At 38.9% G+C, this 20,146-nt stretch overlaps 1 protein-coding gene across 1 annotated transcript in view; it reads left to right on the forward strand.

The window, feature by feature from the left end:
- RERG (RAS like estrogen regulated growth inhibitor) overlaps positions 1 to 17,369 on the forward strand; it is a 106,916-nt gene extending 89,547 nt beyond the window's left edge. The window contains exons 4-5 of the mRNA XM_085324034.1: positions 12,658 to 12,731; positions 13,487 to 17,369. Coding sequence (XP_085180160.1) covers positions 12,658 to 12,731; positions 13,487 to 13,894 — 482 coding nt within the window. The 3' untranslated portion in view covers positions 13,895 to 17,369. The remainder of the gene's footprint in view (positions 1 to 12,657; positions 12,732 to 13,486) is intronic.
- The last annotated feature ends 2,777 nt before the right edge of the window (positions 17,370 to 20,146 follow it).

Raw genomic sequence — 20,146 nt, forward strand, 5'->3', positions numbered from 1 at the left:
CAGGAACACTGCATGTAAAAAATATCCTTATTGCCTTGTTTAAACACACGAACTAGTATATTAGCATGCCGAAAAAAATATTTATTTTTGCACCGTTAAGAAAAGTCCCTCTTTTTCTGTGTATAGGACTTAACATGTGTTGCAGTATTGCAAATGAATGCAACTCTGAATTAACCATGACCATCAGGAATCTAGCTGTCTTCTGTTTGCAACACAGAAAGTTTTCATGCGGGCAACACTCCTATATCAATAAAATACAAAAACTAAATTTCTTCTGACTTACCAAATTCTACATTCTCATCCAGGTTAAAGAATAACAGCTTAAATTGTCTAGCACAGCTATGGWGCTTTAAGTTGCCCAGAGGATAAGGTTTGAGAAACGTAAAAAAAAAGAACTATTGCTGCTATTAAGAAATAGGTTATTGACAATCTCTGGTGGAAGCATTTAGAGGCAGCATTRGACAAACACTTACAGCAATCTTTTTAAAATACTGTTTTTCGATCACAACAAAATTCAAAGGAGGCTCTGAAGTGTTAGAAAAATCTCCTGAAATTCTAACCACTGTTCAGGCCTTCAGAGATCAAACAGAAATAAACTGTACCTTCAAAAAGCTTTGAGAGACAGTACTTTAAAGAATGTATATCTGTCTTTACCACAGTCATGTTGTGGTGACTTACAGTATMCAGTTATCTGTACATATTGCATAGCTGAATTTATTGAGAAGATTGGCAAAAATGGATATGTTTCTTCCTAGGAGTAATGGACTGGCATTTGTGTGGAAAGAAAGTTATATCAATATATTCCACTGATTTAAAAGTTCAGGTTGTGTCAGTGAGATCCATTTATCCTGCACTGAGAAAAAGCAAGAAGTAATTTTGAAAGTGTAGGAGTAAAACAGATGCAAACTTGCTAGCTACTAAGCAACAGGAGTTTTTCCAGAATCACTGGGGCTGTGACAAAAAAATGTTGTGTTTATAGTTTGTTTGTTATATGAAATTCTCAGCCACCCATCAATCCTCTGACACAAGGAATTCCCAGACAATTCCTATTTTTAGGAAAGCTTTTACCAAGCTTTGGAAAGCTTAAAGATGGAAATCCAGCAGTGTCCTAAGCTAAACATCAGCATAAAAATTCTTGTCCTCTTCTAATCCAAGGATGGCACATTTTAATAGGAGAGAAATGTATCTATAGTTAGATAGATAGATATAAATATACACACACGTATAAATATAGCTATTCTTTCCTACTTTAACCTACCAAACAAAAATTAAGGATCATAATTTAGCAGCATCTGGACGTACTGCTGTGTCTCCAGGACCAAAACTATAAACTACAAAATAAGATTCTCTGGAGGGATGAGCATGAAGGAGGAACGTTACCGAATTTTGCAAACCTTGGCACAAGGAGCTCCCACTGAAGTCAGGGSTTTGCAGCTCTGGCACTTCTGTGCGTAATGCTGGGTTTGTGCAAGCCACTGTATGACAGCAGCACTCTTCGCAAAAATAACAAAGATAACTGTGCTTTTTTACCATTCTCAGCTGAGGGAGCAGCTGCAGCAGAGGTCGTTTTCCAAGAGTGTTTAACTATCAGCCTTACTTCTCTATTGATTCTACTTAATTGGCAAGTCACTGTCACCGTCATGTTTTTCTTTCTTTCTTTCTTTCTTTTTTTTTAAATGACGCCTAATCACTCAAGCTAACTGGTTACCTGCCTAACATTGCCAAGGTGAATGTGTTTCCAGTTTCAATTTTTATTATAAATCACACAGCTATCCCATTTATACACTAGAATTAAAAGGTCTAAAGAAAGACCTCTATGTACAGATAGAATGAAACTGCACATTTTAAAAAATAGATGTTTTCTAAAATATTGAGTATATGAATACAGCATTCAACTTAGTCTTCTTTAACTAGTTAAATATATACGGAAAAAGAGGATTGGGTTACCACATGGATTTTACCAAAATTCATTGATGTTTGTATGTTTTTAAATAGAATACAACTCACAAATTAATAGGCAAGTACACTGTGGTGTTAGAAGGCCTGAAGACACTTGGTATGAYTGGGGCAGCTTTTAACCCACAGCTTAAAAGTGCTTCACAAACATCAGCAACATGTCTGTGGTGGATTTAAAACAGAACTGGAAATATTTATACTGTATTTTAGTTTGACTCTATTTATTTAAAAAAAGAAAAAAAAAGTGTGAAGACAAACATTCCCATTCTCAATAACATTTCAGTATTGCTTGCCAGGAACAGGGTGAGGGCAAGCTGACAATTTGCCTGCCACCGAGGCAGGTGGGCTGGTGGAGGGTTTTGCAGCCTGCATRCAGCAATCAGCCTTGCTGCTAGAGGCTGTCCTCTCACGGCCAGACCCACCTCAGCCTGTCGCCACTAAAACAGAATAATAAATGCCTAATACCTGCCAGCCAGCATCTTCCCAGGGATGGACATACTCCAACGAGATGAAAGAAAATTAAATTTCAGTAGAAAACTGAGGTCCCATTGTCATCATTTCAGAGTGAGGGCCCATGAGCAGCTATGCACATGCACAGCCTGAAAGCAGGACCCCCATGAGCTTCAGTGATCCAGGACTTCGCACCATGATTTTAAAGGCTGCTATGAATAGCTGCTACTCTCAGTGCCAGTAAATAGGAGTAACAGTCTGAATCTCRGTGATTTTCCCCTGTTAGCTAGTGTCAGTACCTAGCATTTAGGGTGCCATCACCTAAACTCAAATATAGAGACATACTATGGCTTGCAATCAAAGAAGTGAGACCAATTTTAAAATTGGAGATGATGAATCAATTTATCAGTAAATCATCAAAGGAACTGGGCAATTTATTTTTTCCTGGGGAAAAGGGAAGAGGAAGCCCAAAGAGTCATCACATCATTAGAGAAACAGCACTGCTGGCCTGCAAAATACTTTATAGACAAGAGCAAATTATCTGCCTCCATAAGCCCTGACAGACTGGGATAGTCTTCTGGATCAGATAATGATAGAAAAAAACTGATTATAGCTATAGCTAAGTGCATGCTTTTAAAAATAAGTTTTGTAGCATTGTCACTGAAAACACATTCTTTGTTCTAATACAGTTCATGATACTCACTTAACTAGAAATGGGGCTAGGATACCCAAAACTTAATGTACACATACACACACACACACACACACAAAAAAAAACAACAACAACAACAACAAAAAAAAAAAAACACGGAGAACAGAGGCACCAACTCAGCTGGTCTGGGACCTTCACTCAACCAGGGCATTATGAACTGGGTCATGTTTTTTATTCTGTACTAGCACTTTTATGTGCTGATGGGAGAGTCAGGTGCTCTTCTCAGGCGTTAATTCTTAAAATGTCCATTTTTACTGTATAGGGAAGGGAAAAAAACAGCAAGGAAGCACAGAAGACAGGATTCCTCAGTTCTTTTCTCGATTTTGTCATTGATTTTTTGCAGAGATCTGAGCCAGGTGCAGTCTCCCTGCTTCTTATCTATAAAATCCTTCACCTCACAGAAGGGTTGTGAATCCTTTAAGTAACTGATCTTCATAAAGTTAAGCTTTGCATATCAAGGGTTCACAGAAACACTAAGCATTTCTCTAAAGACTGATTTTTAAGCAAAAAAGTCTACTTATAAAATATTAACAGCTAAGGAGCTAACATTTTGGCTGACCTTTCTAAAGGTTAGTTGGCTTTCTCACACTCTTCCTAGATGTCTTTTTCTGTCCGTTCACATATTTCATTCAACTTTGCTAATCTTCTGTAAGAAAACCTATCTCTGAACAGATAATTAGCAAAACTGTATGCCAGAATGGTCCATCTATGAAGCTGTAGAAAGACAGAAAGCATGGGAGTTTGCATAATTTCAATAGGATAGAGAAAAGACTGTTCATTATTCTGAAGGAGAAGACATAGCTCTAAATAGACTTGGGTCTTAAAACAATTGTAATTTTGCTTTTAAGRCTATTTCTTCCTTTTTAACTATAAGTCACAATTTCTTTAAATTGTTCAAGTTTCTGTTCGCTCTTTTTACAGCTGGAAAAAGAACTGAGTTGGAGTTTCTGTAAAATCTTGCTTAAGGCTACGTACAGTCAGCTCATAAGACACCATCAGATATGATTAAAATGTGTAGGAGTCAGTAAAGCAGTAAAGGTAAGAGATAAGGTGATACAAATTACTGTCCCATTCACTTAATTACGGAAGGCACATGATAGCACTGTTCTTCTCCAGCATAACATGAAGCAGCCAAACAACTGCAGAAAGTTAAACAAGGTAGATAAGTGCTTAAGAGAGAAAGAAATATTTCTGATAGTGTAGTACACATTAGTACAGATAAACATTTTCTTAAAGACAATAGTCCAAATCTGGTAGGAGACTCGCTGTGTTCAAGGACTCTGCCACTGTACTCTCATGCACCAAGTACCGTAGCTAGCAGCAGTCAGTAGAAGACCTCTGTGGTACATGGAGTATAATAGAAGTGTCCCCAGTCAGTTAGGGGTTGGGTCAGGGTGCAGAGCCAGATGCTGTGGTGCATTACCCTACTTTTAAGTATCACCACATAGGTGAAAGAGAATGCCTTGTTCTCTGCTGGTTTCCTTGAATTCATCCTGTATATCCAGAGAATGTAAAAACTGAAATTGTATGTTGCCTACAATCTAAATATTAACATATTCACTTTAGTTAGAGGGAGGTGCAGAGATGTGGAAAAAAAAAAGAAAAAAGATTTATATCAATTCTTTACCTCAGCCTCAAGGACTGCCTTTGCTCTCTGATTTATCCAGCCAACATGCATGCTGTCTGGACAGCTGGAATATAGTCTGAATAAAAACATTATCCCCAGGATTGCTTTCACTGAAGCAGATCACGATTTGAAGAAATACACATCTTTGTATATCCAAACTACACATCAGGTTCTATTTAGAAATTTCTAGTTTTCTTGACTTGTGGCCCACTCAACAAGATTGCCTTAAAACTGCCTGCCTCTCCCTTCAAAATACTTACGTCCCATTAGCATAGCTGAGAGGCAGCTTGTTCAGACAACAAGGAGAACTTTTTAAGAAAAAGGACTAGTACTGAAATGGCCATTATTAAATCACAGGCTGAAGGAAACATCAGTCAAGGATGGTTCCTTCTTCCTGCTAGGTAGGGATCCTGCCCTGGGGTATAATGGGTGACAGAAGAGTAGTCTCAGGAGGAAAACAGCCCAAGGAAATCTCCCCTCCCAGCCCTTCTTCCTATTGCTTCACAACAGGATACTGGCGTCTACATTGCACTATAGACCAGATCACTGATATGCTCATGATCAAAAATAACCATTTTTTCAGGGTGAGCARGAGTGGAAGGAGGGAGAGAAGGAAGAAGGGAGAGGCCATCATCTTGCAAAACTTTGTCTTCTGTGTATTTCATTTGAGCACACATGGACAACTACAGCTTATCCAAGCCCATAATTAGAAATAATGTGTGTGGTCCATTATTGACTTTCTACCAAAATGAGATGTGAAGGTAACCAACCATTTGTGGATAGGGAAAATGGCTGCCAGTCTGTGTTTTACAGAATACTAYGACAAATGTGCTTAACTTCACTGGWGAACAGCCTTATTTTAGAGCCAGACCCTAGCTGTTAGTATCCTCAACTAATTTTTATTAACAAAATTACTCATTCCTTCTGCCTCAGTGTGTAACAAGTTCAGTCTCTCAATAGTTCTAATTGTCCCCTGGTAAGTATCTTCCCGGACTTTTATTTTTCCACTGAAAAGAGTAGAAACAATAAACAACTTGACTCCATACAAATTTAATGCATCTTGCATCACTTTTACCATACTGCTCAGCAGTGGGAATTTATACTGACCGTATTAGGGAAGTGAGCCGTAAAAGCATTCCTGACTTCTCTGAGTGTCCGTAGGGATGTGRACCTGGAGCACCTTAAACCCCTGAYGCTTGCTCCTAAAATACATGACAAAGACTGGAAATGATTAAATTGGAATTGAGATCAGCAGAGAAAGATGTTTAAAATAACATGGAAAGCAGTCATCTAAAAATAACAACAACAAAAGGTTTATTTCCTTACGTATGAKTCTCAACATGAAGATATTCCTAATGCCAATAATAAAAATACTGCACCACCCCCCCCCTTTTCTTTTAGCAGTAGCTATACACACAGCAAAATTGAGAATGGCAGTGGCTGTGCTTGCTGTAGTTACAGCTGCAAAATATTTTGCCGCCTTTTCTCTTGCTCATCATATTCCAAAATGCTCTCCAGATGAGCAGAAGTTTCCAGTGCTTATTTCTGCACCTTCAGGAGCACAGTTTTGCTTGTTTTAAGTGTGAGAAAAGTCTCACTGGTTAATTTTCATTTATATTGGCAGAAATAAGGTGAAACTTACACAGCCTCACTGACAAAAACTTCTTGCCTCAGTCAAAAAAAAATTAGCAAGAAATGGTTTATTTAGACTTAAACTTGTCATGGACATAATTCCCACCAGCAACTAATGCCTCTGTTTACTGTTGGTGGGAAAGTCATGTCAAAAAATTAGAAAAACAGCTGAAGCCTTGAAATTTTTTCTCTGTTACTTAATACTGTTCCAGCTTTGTTGGTTTTGTTGTGTTTTAGTATGCCTTAATAAACCCAGTTTTCTTAAGCATCTGTACACATTTTCTCTGTCTGTCCCAGCAGAAGCTAGTTGAGGACAGAACCTCTAGAGACAGGAATGTAACAACCCTCGTTCCACCCCTCCCAGCCACTTGCCCCTCTCTCTCTCCCTCCCTCCTTCCCCCAAAACCCTAACAAACAAAACAGCCACAGCCTTAGCAGGCAGGAGAAAAATCATATGCAGTAGAAATCAGCAAGTAGAAAAATTTTCTGTTATTTTTAAATATTTTCTCCAAGAAAACTCTGTGTTCTAAGATTTCCAGCCAAGATATTTCTTTGTTGTAGTATTTATTTTTGCAAGTAGCAAGGCAAAGRAAAGTCTGCTCTCCTATTGGCTAGGGCATTTTTTTTCTTTATCTCCTGCAGGTTAATTTTGTATCCTCCTCTTATTTTACCTGAAGAGCAAGTTTTAGGGATGTAACAGATCCTTTCTTACCAAGACAAGAAATTCATAGTCCAGTGGGGCTCTGTAAGCACTGGCAATTTATTTTCCTCACCATTTAATTGACAAGAGGAAAATATGATGAATCCAAATCACTCAGCAAGCAGCAAACCTAATGAAAYCTCATTTCTCATGGATTTGCTCCTCATATTCCCTACACCGCACTAGCTCATTTCTTCACACACACTGCAGTCCTCCACAGTGCCCCCTGTGACTCCTTGCAGCACTGGGAGCTTCTTCCATCCCCTGCTGACCATCGCTGCCCTCCTGCATGGGCCAGGGGCAGCAAGCCCCTGCTAGCAAGCCAGGCAGGGCAGAGGCTGGGCTCTCCCCACCTGTAGGGTCTGGTGGAGACCTCAGGGGTCTGTAGAGACCCACAGGGTCTCTCCTGTCTGCCACCCATGGTTTTAACAACACCTACAGGATGAAAATATCTGAGAGCTTCGCCTCAGACTGAACCAGCAACTGAAAGCGGCTTGGTGGCTCGTCATGCTGGGACCATCAGTGGCTGCAGTACCGCCACATGACTTCCTTCCTCTTGGCCTTAAATTTGTGCCTTGACATTAATGTTTGTGTAGTGTGCTAATCTTACAGTGTAAAGTATATCATGGGTACTGTACAACCTTCTGGAACTTCTCCTTCTGTAGTTCCCGACTCTTGGGGTTACATTTGCAGAAACACTTAAGACTTTGAAAAGCCGAGTCCAATTATGAGAGCTGTCAGAGTCACGTAGGCTCCTCTAAAACCACTGCTCTTTGTGATTTTCTGTTAGTAACGTTCTTCTTTTACTATCTGACACATGGTAATGATAACAGTAGCTGCACACGGCATATCATTATCTGATGGTATTATTAATATATAATATTAATATATAAGCTTTGCTTATTTTTGGATCTGAAATATCAGAAAATAAAGAGAAACGTGGGGTACGCTCAAGACGGAACAGTGTGTTAGCATTAAAATCACGTTCTAAATGACAAGGGCTGAACTGTGATTCCTGTAAATTCAGTGATGGCGGCAGAATAAAAGGCCTCCCATAAGGTAAATAATGGATGGAGGAAGTAACAGCTAGATGCAAGGAATAAAAATACAGGCAGATGAGTTTTYAGTAGAGCTAGTTGGGGGGGGGGAAGAAGTCAGGAAAGACCTGTGGCGTTGGGAGGTTTATTTTGGTTACAAGGGTTGTATAAAATGTGACACAGGTCCCTGGAGCAAAGGGGAAATGCAGAAGGGGACACATTTCACAAAGGCAGATGGAGGCAAGGCTCTGGAGAACAAGATCAGACCACACTAGGTTTAGTAAAATGGAGATAAATTGTTTTCCTGCAGGGCTGTCAAAGTCACTTTTCTCAAATGAGATAGTGCTTGGTGCCATTCTGATGGAAATCAAAGACTGTGAGAGTCTATAAACAAGCAGGGAGTTTATTTGTGGGAGAGCGGGGGAACTAAGAACCTGTATCAGAAATAATTAAGGGAATTAAAAAAAAATACTCCTGCATCATCACTGAACAAGACTTTAACTTGTAAGTTCAACTTCAAAAGCTGTAGGCTTTTTGGTCTGGAAACTCTGCTATAATTATTATCCAAAAAACTTTTTCTGGATCTCTTGCAGTTTTTAGTTCCAATTGCCTGAAAGCCACCATGAGACCAAAGTTGTTGGTTAACCTTTTTTTTTTTTTTTTTTTTTTTTTTTTTTTTTTTTTTTTGATTAAAATGAACTATATTCTGAATGGAAGTGAAGTTTGTATCTCTCCATACTTAAAAGCAAAAAAAAGATGACCAAAATTTAAGTGTAAAATAGCATAAATCATCTTAAATGATTTATCTGTTCCTACTGTGTTTTCCTAAAAGCAGTAAGCCATTACTACGTAAATATTTCTTCCGATAGCTGTGCCATACTCCTGCTATATGCTTCCTTTTTAAAATAAAGAGGTACTGAAATCAGATGTTTACATCACTGAATATAGACCAAGATCTAGCAATTACTTCTCAGATGATAATTTTTCTGCAGAAGAATGTCGTCTTCTGGAACAAATTTATTGAGTAAATCAGTATAGTCCCGTACAACTAGATTTGATAAATGACCATCTAAGTCCTACAGGCCAAAACTCTACTGCGTATGTCACAATAAGCATAGCACAGGGATGTGATGTGATCAAGCTGTAACTGAATATCCACATCCATGGGTACTCTGTGGATCATGGACATCCAATTTTCTCTATATAAACTTAGCAGGGTTTTCTTGTGCAATTTTTTTTAATCGTACTGCTCACAAGAATAGACAGAGATTTYGTAAAAGGCCCAAAAATTTTTGGCTTTTTAAGAAAGTCATTCTTTCCTTTTTCAAAACTATTTTGCAGATATGGTAATTTGGAAATTTTATCAGATTTCCATTAACGAATTATTGTGGCAATATATTTCAGCCTGAAAAACAAATCAACAGGTACCACTTTTAACATGATTGTCGGGCCTCTTAACAGAGTCTAAATGTTAGAATAAGCTTTAAATTCTCCAAAAAATGGACAAGAAACAAGAGTGCTCTGCAGAACAAGCATACTAGGGGATTGCAGCGTTATAACAAAAGTGGGACCTTGAAAACTAAAATGTCAGCTGTCAAAGCAACACAGACAGCAACTTTTATCCAGTTATTGGGAATACAAACAGAAGCCTATTGCACCCAAAGCCAACAAGAATGGGTCAGATTTACTTACTTGTATTGAAATATGGCAAACAGCTGAATATGACTACTGTTAGCAATGGGGAAATACAGTGTCAGGCACGCTATGGCTCTGTCAGCAGCAGATCAATAGTTCTGCTTTTGAACTAGTTCAGTTCTGACACTAAGTCTATGGATAGCAAAACATAGCTGTGAAGTTTATTCTTCATCTATAAGGTTTTTACCTATTAAATATATCTTTAGTTATATGGCTTTGCTTGATACAAATGATATTCTGCAGCTCAGAAAGTTGTCCATAATCTCAGGAGGGTGTATCAGGAAGATCACTAGCACATACTGTTACACTTCTGCCCTTTCTATTTGACAAGACATTTAGAAGTCTAAAAYTGATCTGATGAATCCAATCTCTAACTGCTTCTGTGGTGTGATTTGTCACACGAAAAGGGATCGGACCAACCACACCCAACACCTATTTTACTTCATCATCTCTWACAGGAGTCAAAGGTACTTAGCAGGGAAAGACAACTACTCTGTAGATGGTTTCAGTCAGGGATCCAGCAGGTATCTAAAGTCACCTAATTTCTCTCTAGTTGAATGTCTCAAAATACAACGGGGCACAAGGAGAATGATACTAACAAATGCCAAAGCAACACAATGCACACGGAAGGTGCTCTGGGATCTTACAGCTTTAGGGCATTCAACATCATCTAACTGGAATTCAAGACTTTAGGGCCTGTAACTCACTAGAYCGCCAGATTCTTAGAATATTTCTGCTCCCTTAAAGAAGGGCCCATACCTGCAATTACACCAGGAATGCTTTAAAAATCCAACTGTTTTTACACTCCTCATTAAMATTTAGACAGCTACAGCACATTCCAAAGCAGAGGAACAGATGCACTTTCACTAAGATATATTTACATGAATCTGACCAAATCATCCAGGACCGAATTCCACACTAAGGTGCCACCAAAGTGAGTTATATTTACAATAAAATATCCTTTTTTGAGAACTCAGGTGCCCTTAAGAATCATGCTGCTTTTCTGCAACAGGCATGAGTCTATCCCTTGAGATTTATTCTCCAGTTTCATGGAGAACAGCCTACCACACTGTGCATCCTTAAAGACATTTCATGGACACACTGCAAGCATGCATGGATAGGCACTTCCTCAAATTCTCATTTTCAACAGCTACTTGTCTAGCAAGGCCAGAGGGTGGAAGGCATGTAAGCATTACAGGACCTAAATGACTAAAAGCCAACACCGCTTTATTAACTCAAAGAACTCTCTCTTCTTTACATCACCCTCCCTTAAAAAAAAAAAAAAAAAAAAAAAAAAAAGACATAAATTCCTAAGTGAACTTAGGCATGGAGAGCCCCAGCTTAGCACTCAGCATTTTAGCTACTGAAATTACTTGCTAAGGAGGCATCATTGCAGTTTCCACACTAAGCTAGGGCTTCTGCTTTTCTGCAGTCCCCTGAAGGAATCATTGCAGCTATAAGGCCATGCCAAAGGAAAGAAGAAAACATAATAAAACCTTAAACTTCTCTTGCTCTATCTGTAGGTCTAKCCTCAGGATCACAAAGGTAGACCATGACTCCTTCAGCAACCTGAACAGAAGGGGAGCTTACTGCCTATGCAAATCTGGCTTTGATTCCTGAAACCTTGCAGCAAGATTAGCTGCCATCTGCCTAATTAAATTGACCATTTGTCCCTACTAGATGCAGCTGTACTACTTAAAGCAATTAGGGTGGCACAGGAGGGAAATAACATTTTTGATTTGCGAAGAGAGCGTTTGAAGCACTTGCATCATTCAAACATTCATGATTATAAAGAGGTGACATTCTTAARTAGATTCAAAAAAAGACATTCAACAGAATACAGACCATTTCAGAAGTTCTGATTCAAGAAATGTGTTTCCTTTAACTTATCCTTCATTCACATTGAGGAGATTTGCACCAAATAAAAGAATTGCATCTCTGACMATGCCAAGCATTCATAGTTACTGGCCACTGTTTTATAACATACACATTTGCCTTTTGATATAGGACATCTGTGAGCTAGCARCAGTAAAAAAATCTGAACATTAGCACGGATGGTTTTCCAAGTTTTAGGTCAAATGCTATCAAACTTAACGTAGCAGCTTATTAAGACAAAACAAGTCCTTTTTGTCATTAGATTTCTGATTAGTTGCCTGGCTCTGGAACTTGAGACACAGTAAACAGGTTCCTTTTTCCTGTAGCACAGTGTGAATGCTTAATGCCCACTGGCAATTCTTATAAATCRTGAACAGGGAAATCAGTGCTTGAGTCCTTGCTAGGAAAGGGGAATGTGATGATTTCAGCATGTTTCAAAGAGACATTCCTAAAATAGCTAACTGTTCTGTAATTTTATCACAGTATAAAGCCTGTGCTTAGTGGTTAGCCTGAATAGGTCCCTGATCTGCAACCATACCAGTCTCRGTCTTGTCATATTTCAAGCTAAGCAGTGACAAGCTTTTGACCTGGAAACTTTGAGAGCAGCAGCTTTTAAGTGAATTTTCATATTCCTATGAGTGAATATGAAATACTGTCTGCAGCCTTGCAGATCTCTTTACTGCAGGATATTATCCTTTTTTGGGGKGCAGAGTACAGTGTCCACAGGTACAGCCTACTTTAAGTACAAGACATTTGAAAGAAAGAGTTCCTCTGCCATATGGGGAGATGTAAAATATTTTCCTTTGTAGAAAGCAGGATTTGAATGCGCTCCAGACTGGCTGGAAAAGCTCCAGCAAGTGAAGTTTAGCAAAGCTATATGTCACATCATACGTCTTGTGCTGAGGTAGCCATAAGAAAAATAGGAACAATCACTCTCTTTTAATAAATTGTGCTAAATGTGTTCTTATTTTAGAGTCTACATATCGTCACCAAGCTACCATTGATGATGAAGTGGTTTCCATGGAGATACTAGACACAGCTGGTCAGGTGTGTGGCTATGTCTATTAATATCCAATACTTTGACTGGGCTAGACAGTAGAGAAGGGCAGTGCAGTGGTGGCAGTGTAAAGGGTGGTAGGCATAYCCTACTTCTGGAGACTGAGATTTGCTTCTGAGCAGAATCCTCCTTGTCCCTACCATCAGCTTGCTSTCAGACCCACTGTGCTAGATCTAGATCCTTCTTAAGGATCCCCTTTCAAAGTTTTCAAATACAGGAAGAACAAAACAAAGGCAGAATTTACACCAGCATTAAAAAGATTTTGTTCTCATTTTCTGATTATGGGCCAGCCCAACACGTGTTATTATTATGCACACAGTCTATTTATACAGTCAATTGATGAAGCTCGATAGCCRGAGGCTTGGGTGACCTACACATGTGCCCACATAAATGTCACCCAGTAAATGATTCCCCCAAAAGTGTAGAGCGGTATTGTTTCAGCTGGCCCTCCTTGCTTTGAAAATGTGGTAGGTGCTCACACTGAGCAGTCCTACGCAGCCTATGTGCTGGATATTGTTCAACAGAGACCCAGTTCTGTGTGATTGCCTGCTACCACCCTGCCCACAGGCAGACCTTGACATCTTGACAGAGTGCCACACATAAAAAAAAGGTGACGTGTACAGAGTAAAAAGTCAAAGAGATGGACATGGCTTTGCAGGCTATGGAAGCCAACGTCTATGTAAAGGGCTGGTGTCTTTTTCCAAAAGCCAAATTCTAAAGGCTGGTATCTGTCTTTTCAAAACAGGAGGATGCTATTCAGAAAGAAGGACATGTCCGGTGGGGTGAAGGCTTTGTGCTGGTCTACGACATCACAGACAGAGGCAGCTTTGAGGAGGTGCTGCCACTTAAGAACTTGTTGGATGAAGTTAAAAAACCCAAGAATGTCACTCTGATCTTGGTGGGGAACAAAGCAGATCTGGATCACTCCAGGCAGGTCAGCACAGAGGAAGGTGAAAAGCTGGCCACAGAACTAGCATGTGCATTTTATGAGTGCTCTGCTTGCACAGGTGAAGGCAACATTATGGAGGCCTTCTATGAGCTCTGTCGTGAGGTACGGCGTCGAAAGATGGTGCAGGGCAAGACTCGGAGACGGAGCTCCACCACCCATGTCAAGCAGGCTATTAACAAGATGCTTACCAAAATCAGCAGCTAAAAAGAGCTGCATTAAGCCAGAGAAGCATTATAGAGCATATTAGCTTGGAGCAGGGAGGAAGCAAGCAGGGCACGTTTTAATAAAGGATGGTCAAAGCTTTGCTATTAAAAAAATAGAAAAGACAAACCACACCACTATCCTTTTTGAGTAACATGGGCCAGACTTTTTCCTGTTTCAAAATGTATTTAGCCACACTGTTTCTGGCTAACATTAAAAACAAAACAAAACAAACAAAAAACCTCCAAAGGCCTAGATGATTGTGGGGATTGGCACTGACAGAACATCTTCTGCTTCTACAACGCTGGCTCCAATTCCACCCAAGTTAGTAGTGCCTAAACATCATTTCCAGCCAGCCAGCTACACAGTAGCCATTGGGGAATAAGACTTAGTTCTCAGTCCAGCAACAACCATCAYAATTGATATTCTGTATGCCTGAATACACTTAGAGGCTGTTGTGTTGTACCAGAAGGTTCACCTGATACCTTTCACCAGCTCTAAATTGGCGCAATGTGTGCTTTTACTCCAAACTGTCCTTGCTCGTGTTATTTTGTCAAATCTGTGACTGCCGATGTATGTAAGGTATGCAAAAAATATAGGAAAGGTCTTTTTCAGACCCTAAAGTATGTTTAGCCAGCAGGACACACATTTCAACAGGTTTGAAGTTCAGTTGCTTTTCCATATCCTCTGAAACAGCAGAACTCATCAAGAAATAATTAGCTGGTCCAGCGGCATTTCAGCATTTTCCCCTCTAAGTGTAGTATACTTGGGGGAATTGGACTGTATGTGCTGCGGAATCAAACTAAAAAAAAWAWATATATATATTACTATTGATTTAGTTATGGGTAGTTTATAGCTCTTGTTTATATTTTTGCTTTTGGTCTTACTTCAATTCAAGTAGTTCCTCCTCCTCTGTCTTCTATTGAAAAAGAACCGAAACCATGGGAAAGGCAAGTATTTAAAGTCTCAAATGTAAATCAGATGTAAATGACCTTTACTGTATCAAAAGGCCATAACTTCCAGCTGTTTAAACTTCCAGATGTTGTTTGAAGTAATCTGTGGTTTAAACAGGCACAAGTTTTGTAATTTTATTTGGTACATTCAAGTTAAAGTGCATTTTATCAGGTTTTGGTGCCTGGGATACGAAGCATTCCCTTTTTTTTCTCCTCCTCCTCCCTGTGCCTCTTGTTTAAGCCAGCTGTCAGGTTTTCCCTCCTGTCTGCTTGGCTTGTTGACTGTATTATTGAGGCCTTCTTCCAGAAGAAGCAAGAGATAAAGAACYAGGACTGGGGAGATTTTCAGGTTGTGGCTCTTACCAGTTATGTTGCAGCCCTTTAGGCATCTCAGTTTGGCATTGTGTAGAACCATAGCCAAAGGATGGAGTGACAAATAGGGATATTACTGGTATTCTCCTTTGAAGAGCAGCYCTCTCATAGCAAACTACTCACATCTATTCTCCACTGCTATGCACTTTGTATGGTTATTTGCCTCAGTGAAGAAAGAACACCAGAAATTCATCAAACAAAATTTACCACAAATGTAGAAGAGTAAGGATAATTGATTAGACAGCACTATATACAGTTATAATAAGCCACATAAATGGTGGAACGGACTGGATAATCAAGCCTGTATATTCCTGTGAACAGAGAAAAGTCCTAAGTTAGGCCTTTTCAATAGGATTGACTTAAAGGTACTTCACCAAAGTAAATTTCTTTAAAACATTCTCTCACTCACATCTCTAACCCAATCAACACTAAAGAACATCACTTTCAAATGTACATTTTATTTGGGATGTTATTTATTTTCTCTGTTTACCCTCATCTAGGTAGTGAAAATTCATTCACTCCTTTGGAATCAGTGYCTGTATTTTCCCTCATGTGCAGATATGCCGCTGTACATCAGCTACAGACACTGCCGTCAAAACTTCACTGTGTYGTTCTGGGCAGGATGTTCTGGCAACAGATGAAATGCCACCATCTCTTTGACACATCTGTTCTCAAATTATTGGTCATCTCTAACTTCTGTAAAAAGTCAGATTTTGCCTTTTTAGTCCTGTTAGTAATGCAGAATCAATGCAAGTGTAAGAGAATAAGCTAGTATCTATTCGTGCAGCAGAAGTCATTAGCTGAATTTGCAATCGTGTATAACATCAGAAGTGAGAGTGAGCATTTGTCCAAGCACCAAGTCATTCTGTTATCTTTAAAATCAGTGAAGTTGCACAAATCTGAAACAAACAAAATCTTTACGTGTAAATCCCATGGCAGCAGAGTTGACAAGGAAAGTTATATCAGTATTCTAAGCAATTGATTTTATCCCTCTCTAGGCAATATGAACTGTTTTTTTTTTCTCTCTCTCTAAAAGCCTGTCCTAGGTTTCAGAGTAGAGCTGCATTTCAAATACAAAAAGGTAATAAATGAATTACRACAGAAAATAAATTAATTATATTCATACTGGGAGAGCTGAAAGGAAAGAGAAGCTAAGTTATGGCCCTAATATTTTCCAAAAGAATCTCAGCAAGTTACATCTTTGCTTACACTGTCTGGTATGGGGAAGTCATAAAATCATGGTGAAAGAAAATGTTCCACTGTGCAAACATGACTTATTACATAAAGAACCTCTAATAAAAATAGTAACATTCCTTTGCAAAGACTGAATTTGGAACTGCCGAATATGATAAACATTCAGTTAAAAAGGAGGCTTCTATTTTGTGACCCTTCCTCCCACACAAACACAGATTTCTTTACTTAATTGCTCATTATTTTTTTTTCCTCTGTGTAGTGGGCTGCTTGTCAAGCCAATTATAATATAGTATATTATAACCTGTTGATACATACTACATAGTATTAAATGCAATCTGATTTACTGTTGCTCACAGTGTTGCAACATATTATCAGCTATGCTCTAAAAATGTCCTATTTCTACAATGTGCAAATTGAGCCAAAATGTGCTGAAGCATTGAAAAGGCCAAATGCAACATGAACCYAAATTCAGTAGCTTTTCCACAGCAGACGTGAACAGTTTAAATTCTGTTTCTACTACTGCTATTTAAATGTACATATGACACTAGCATTAAATTCCTCTCTTCTACCCTTTTCGTTTCTGTGGGGAAAAGTTGAGAACAAAGAGAAACAAAAAGGGGGAAGAAAGGTGAGATGGACACTTGTTTCCTACAACAAGTTGATTGCCATTTATGAAGTTTTTAAATATTTATCTTCAATTGATGAAGAGTTAGTCATGGCCATGCTGCAAGACCTGGATCAGGAACCAAAACTTCCCTAGAACTTTAAGAATCTTCATATCTGGGGATTCAGTGCAACTTATGATGGGAGTGAAGGACAGCCATTAGGTTTGCACTTGGATCCTGAAAAGTTGTCCCCAAACCTGGGGATAGTTGCATCTGGCAGTTTGCTACAAGGCTATTTGTTTTTTATATATATAATGATCTGTATGCATTTTTACATTAAAAAATATGAAAGCTTGTGCTTGTAGATAATATATAAGAAAATATAAAAATAAAGATAAAAAAATAGTGCTATCTGTACTAGACTCTTATAAATTGATCTTTCTCTAGTTGTCTCCAAACTCTTGTCTTCCAGCTTTTAAGGGGCCAGTTCCTAAAGTCCTGCTTTTATTTTTATTTAGCCTTCACCTCAGGAAAATAGTGAACACTGAACTTTGCCTGAATAAGCACTTTACCATTTGGATCAATTTATCCAAATTATGTGGCTGTTAGACCAGCATTCCTAGCATCAAGAGATCAAATAGCATCTACAGTGCGTGAAGCACAGAACCATATGCCACGGTAGCCAATTCAAGGCTGAGCCAAAAGGCCACAATGCCTGGGTTTTTAAATGACCTCAGCGAAACGCACTGGAAACCCTCCATTCAAACACTGTCCTGCCAGGCAAATGACATGGATCCCGATCCCAARCTTCCTAGGCAAAATCCTGGACTAAGAGGTAGGGGAGCTTTATGCCATAGATTCAGTCACCTTTTCACAGCTATGCCCAGTCTCCAAGGAAAAATCCAGTGTCCTGTGGTTCTAATCTCTTCCTCCTAYATAAAGTACATTACAGCAGTGATGCGCAATCACACACAGTTTGAGTATTAAGCTGTAGTGGAGGACACTTCAACACAACTGAGGGGAACTGGCCRTAAACCACTTGCATGTATTCCTCCAAATCTGGGTGAACCAAGTAATCCAAGCATGGATCGTAAACAGCTGAACGCCAGTAGGATATAAGAATGTCACCTCTGGCAATGAAGCGCATGAAGTCTGGGTGCCAGATCTAGTGTGAGGTGAAACCTCCCAGTACTAGGCAAGGCATCTTTCCAGTCACTATCTCCCTCCATAGCACTGCAGAGTAACTTTGCGTTATGTCAGGCTGCTCTACAACTTGCTCCAATAGCAACCAGTCAAAATAATCTTTCCTGCAAAGCAAGTAGCGGCAGTCTTCAAAGGTTATGTATAAACWGTCTTTGGGGTTCCTTTTATGAAATTCTCTTTATGGCTCAAACCATTTACACGTCTTAAGAAGAAAAGAAAAAAGCAACTGTAAAGATAGAGGTTTTAATTAAAAAAAGGCTCCTTGGCAGTTTGATGTAGCTGCCTTTATGTTCTTTGAAAAATGAAACATATAATGGAAACAGTGTCATTTTAGAAACTGTGATGTTACGCACTTTATTTCCATTACAGATGCCAGGCACTAATTACCTCAAAGTTATGAAAATAGAGAGGAATGGCTTGTAGTCCCTCGCTTTGCAAGGTTACTAAGAGGCAATAACGACGGTTTCTGTAAGACGTACTCAGTCTGGTTTCTGTAAACATGGTTCCACATGTGGAAAGCCAAGGGACAGCCTAAGTTGCTAGGACATGTGGAGTTATGCAAGGGATGGGTCAAGCCCCTGTTCACAGCCTTGGTAGCCAGCATCTGGAGGAAACACTCCCAGAGCTGGCCTCTCTCCTGCACTTGAGAAATTTCCCCTTTATTTTTGTTTTGAAGTACACTGGTAGGAAMGTTTACACTGTCATCCAATAAATCTGCGAATCTGCGGAGTTCAGTCTCCTGGCTTTTTGGACCAGTCTCTCTCACCTCTACTTGAATTCCCAGAGCAGCAGCTTTCCACTATCATATTTTAAGTAAAATTTCTGAACGACAATTATCAATATACTCTCTCAATATCCAGGGATGTTGTATGGGCAARGAGCCTACAGCACTTCTCAGAGGTCCCTCCTACAGGAATGCAGTATTTACAAATACCTCTGGATGAAAATTCTAAAATCTGAACACAGCTGTTCTGAAGGGCCGGAAATCAATTTTTGTTGAATCTCACAGTTAAAGAACAGACCCTTGCAAAGTGCCATGGTCCTAAACCAGACTCTGAGTCTGTATCACTRTGGGCACCTACCTTACACCCAGAAATACTGATTCATGCCTAGGAATTCAGGAATTTACAGACCCACATTTCTAAATCAAACAAGTTTTAGTTAYCAAGAACACATCAGGACAACAAAAAAATTACTGTTTAATCAACTTTCTTGGTACACAGGGTCTAACTCCATCTTGCTTTTYCTATCCTTGTCAAAGTTGTCATTGCTACAAAAAATGGAAATTTGAAGAAAACAGAGAGAACAGAGGAGAGCGGAAGAAAGAGAAAAAAACTAAAGGGATATAATCTAAATATAAGTGAAATTCTCATTTTTCCTGAAAAACAGCTGCAAGATTTAGCATAAATGTTAAAACAGGCCAACCAGTGAAAACTGTTACAAAGGTTATCTGACGAATTTTGAGTTGTAGGCTTCTTTTTTGTTTTTGAAAATCTAACTCAAAAGAAATAAAAATACCATTATTATGCAACTGACATTAGGGCTGGAATTTGTAATTAATGCCAGGCTTCTGATATCCAGCTTTTAATACAGTTTCTGGATTGTTCAGTATTTTGGAGTTAGTTTTTAAACTAAAATAAATAAATAAATAAATAAATAAATAATTTAACCCAGTGTTATCCCAACTATGTTCTTTTTGATTCACGTTCAACAGAATTAGCTGCAAATGTAAGAATATTAGATATTTCTCAGGAATTCAACCTCATAATCTTCCCTGAAAGCTTAACAATTGAAACATGATAAACAAATGTATTAAGCAGYGTAAGATATATATTGGAGCCAAAAGCTCTCAGATTCATCTATTAGCTGTGCAAATCTTCAAAAATCAGTCTCTACAATATTCTACATGGAGCTTGCATGGGACAATA

The sequence above is a fragment of the Rhea americana genome, unplaced genomic scaffold, assembly GCF_003343005.1.
Source record: "Rhea americana isolate MKP2758 unplaced genomic scaffold, rheAme1 scaffold_9, whole genome shotgun sequence".
Lineage (NCBI taxonomy): Eukaryota > Metazoa > Chordata > Aves > Rheiformes > Rheidae > Rhea > Rhea americana.